The sequence below is a fragment of the Pygoscelis adeliae genome, unplaced genomic scaffold (genome assembly GCF_000699105.1).
Source record: "Pygoscelis adeliae isolate BGI_AS28 unplaced genomic scaffold, ASM69910v1 Scaffold617, whole genome shotgun sequence".
Lineage (NCBI taxonomy): Eukaryota > Metazoa > Chordata > Aves > Sphenisciformes > Spheniscidae > Pygoscelis > Pygoscelis adeliae.
This window is the reverse complement of record NW_008825226.1, coordinates 64133-66523: the sequence shown is the minus strand read 5'-3', so window position 1 is coordinate 66523 and position 2391 is coordinate 64133. Positions and strand designations below refer to the sequence as shown.

The following is a 2391-nucleotide window of genomic DNA, read 5'->3' as shown; positions in this document are numbered from 1 at the left end:
GGCGAGCGCAGCCTCTGGAGCACACCACCCCTCACGCCGAAAGCTCAGCGTGGAGCAAGCTGGTGTCTTCTCCCCTCTGTCTTACATTTCACCCAACCGTGTCAACCGGCCTGGATTAAAAGCCGACACAGTGAAGCAGGCTGGGGTGCTTGCCAAGCGGGATTTTCTTCGGTCACCCTAGATTTGCTGTGGCAGCGATTCCCCTTTGAGTCAGGAGCCGAGCAGAGAACCACCTACCTCATGAAGATCACTATGTTATGTACCTTCACCTTGGGAAACGTGCAAAAGAAACTGGAAGAGACCAAAACACATAAGTAGGTCAGCACGGGCCAAGCAGGGCTGCAGAGACACTTGCGTTTCTCAGTATCTGACGATGTTTTCCCCTCTGGGGCTAACTCAACTCGAAACACGTTCCAAAAACCACGTCACAACATCCCGGCGAAGTGGCCTTTCAAGTCATTTCTAGCAAACAGTCACTTTCCAGGAAGTTAGCAGAAAACAAGTCATTTCCAGAGCAAATTCTAATTAAAGCAGCTTAAACCTGCCCTCTTCCCCAGCTGTATACAAAGAGTCGTAAATCCTTACTATACATAGGAGAAAGGTCCACCCAGCTCCGCCTTCACGGTGAAATTCACCTGTAAAAGAGAAAAGAAAGATACGTTCACGCGCAGCCCGAGTACTCGCTTAAATCCACCCCTTTCGGAGTCCTTCCTACGGGCTGTTGCCTTTCAGCTGGCGTGCATGAAGCACGGGCTACTCTAGCCGCGAGACTATCTTGCCAAGCAAAGCTTTAAGGTATAGACAGACCATCACGGGGTTAACTCGCAGTAGCGCACAGGTTTCGTGCTTGATTTGGTGACGCTGATCTCGCAAGCGCAACGGAAGACAAATACCAGTTTGTCACTCAGCGGCTGGATGCTGGAGACGTTGGTGATCTGCTGGGTTCCCACCACAGTGTTCATGTACTGCACCTGACTAGTCAGGCTGGTCACCGTCACCGAGTAGAAGTTGGAGTTCCTGATCCGTAAGGTGGCCTGGATGGAGAAAGAGTGAGTGTGTGGGGGGGGAGACGTGAGTAGCAGTGACCTTCCTGGCAGCTCAGCGCAGAATTTATTCCCTCAGGAACACAGACGCGCGGAAACTTTACCGTGATGGCAAGAACGACAACGGAGTTCTTCTTGTCGAACCAAACCCGAACCACTTTAATACCGTCGTCATCCACCAGGACGGAGTGTGGGAACAGGAAGAAAACCACCAGCCCCGATATCAGCAGGCAGAGCAGCACCGACAGCAGGACATACAGCTTCCTGGAAGAGGCAGGGAAAGGGGTCACCTCCCTTGCCCTAACCCAGCAGCTGCAAGAGACTTCGTCTCTGAAACCCAACCCAGCCAGCAAACGACACGTATTTGTTCTTCCCTGGAAGGGACACAGAAGCGCTGCTCCAACCTTTTCGATATCTGAAATTGCTCAAAACCGCCGCCCTTCAAACAGCTTATTTTTTGGTAATGAGTAACCAGAGAATCATTTTGGCCCCCATAGTGTTTTCACAATCTAGTATTTTTGCCGCTGGTAAAGGCAGTTGCTTTCTGAAAGCTTCAGTAAAGGGCGCGGGGACGAAGCGTGCGAGTAGGATCATTGTTTCCACGTTCACCCCACAGTGGGATTTCACAGGAAGTATTTAAAATTACACTTTAAATTGTAGCTGTTGGCATACTTGGACAAAAACAATCCACTAGATGAAGGAGAGGCTGCAGATGGGCTGAAGCATTTAGTTGCAGCAGTAAACGACAAAAGAGCCCTGTTTGCTCTTTGCAAAGATGCAACGACTCTCTTACTACACGCTTACGTTCTCTGTGGACGAAGCCGTTGGTCGCTGTAGGGTATCAGAGCCACCAACTCATTTACCTGCTCTGGAAAGCAAAAGGAAGACGTTAACCGATTCCACGCGCGCGCAAGGTCGCTCACGTAAATAAGCAACGTTTTCTTTTTGTGTTTAAGCCCGAGAGGAGCAGCCACCTGTGGGAATGCAGCCAGTGCCTTGGCAAGTGGGACAGGTGACGCTGTCCTGACCCGTGAACTCAACATACGGGAACTTGGCAATGTCTTCCACGCGGTCTCGGCTATCGAGCAAGTCGTCGTCGTCGTCCTCAGCCTTCTTCCTCTGCCCGGAGGCAGCGGTATTAACGGAGAGGGAAAGCACAGAACCCATGGCAGCTGCTGTAGGAAAAGCCGCCTAACCTACGACAGAGGCAGCGAGAGGAGTCCTGGTCATTAAACGGGTTTTCAACCTGCTTCTGGCCAACGAGGAAACCCTACCCGGAGCTACAGGCATGCAGGGAACAACCTCCCCCCCCCCGGGGGGCCCCGGCCCGCACCCCCTAGCGGAAAAC

The 2391-nt window shown here is 52.0% G+C and overlaps 1 protein-coding gene across 1 annotated transcript in view; it reads right to left on the bottom strand.

Annotated features, from left to right (window-relative positions):
* The window catches only part of TMEM106C (transmembrane protein 106C), a 2599-nt gene extending 389 nt beyond the window's left edge, over positions 1-2210 (bottom strand). The window contains exons 1-6 of the mRNA XM_009329280.1: positions 2018-2210; positions 1848-1911; positions 1148-1307; positions 894-1034; positions 586-635; positions 238-291 (exon numbers count right to left, since the gene is read on the bottom strand). Of these exons, the coding sequence (XP_009327555.1) occupies positions 238-291; positions 586-635; positions 894-1034; positions 1148-1307; positions 1848-1911; positions 2018-2210 (662 nt within the window). The remainder of the gene's footprint in view (positions 1-237; positions 292-585; positions 636-893; positions 1035-1147; positions 1308-1847; positions 1912-2017) is intronic.
* Positions 2211-2391: the final 181 nt, after the last annotated feature.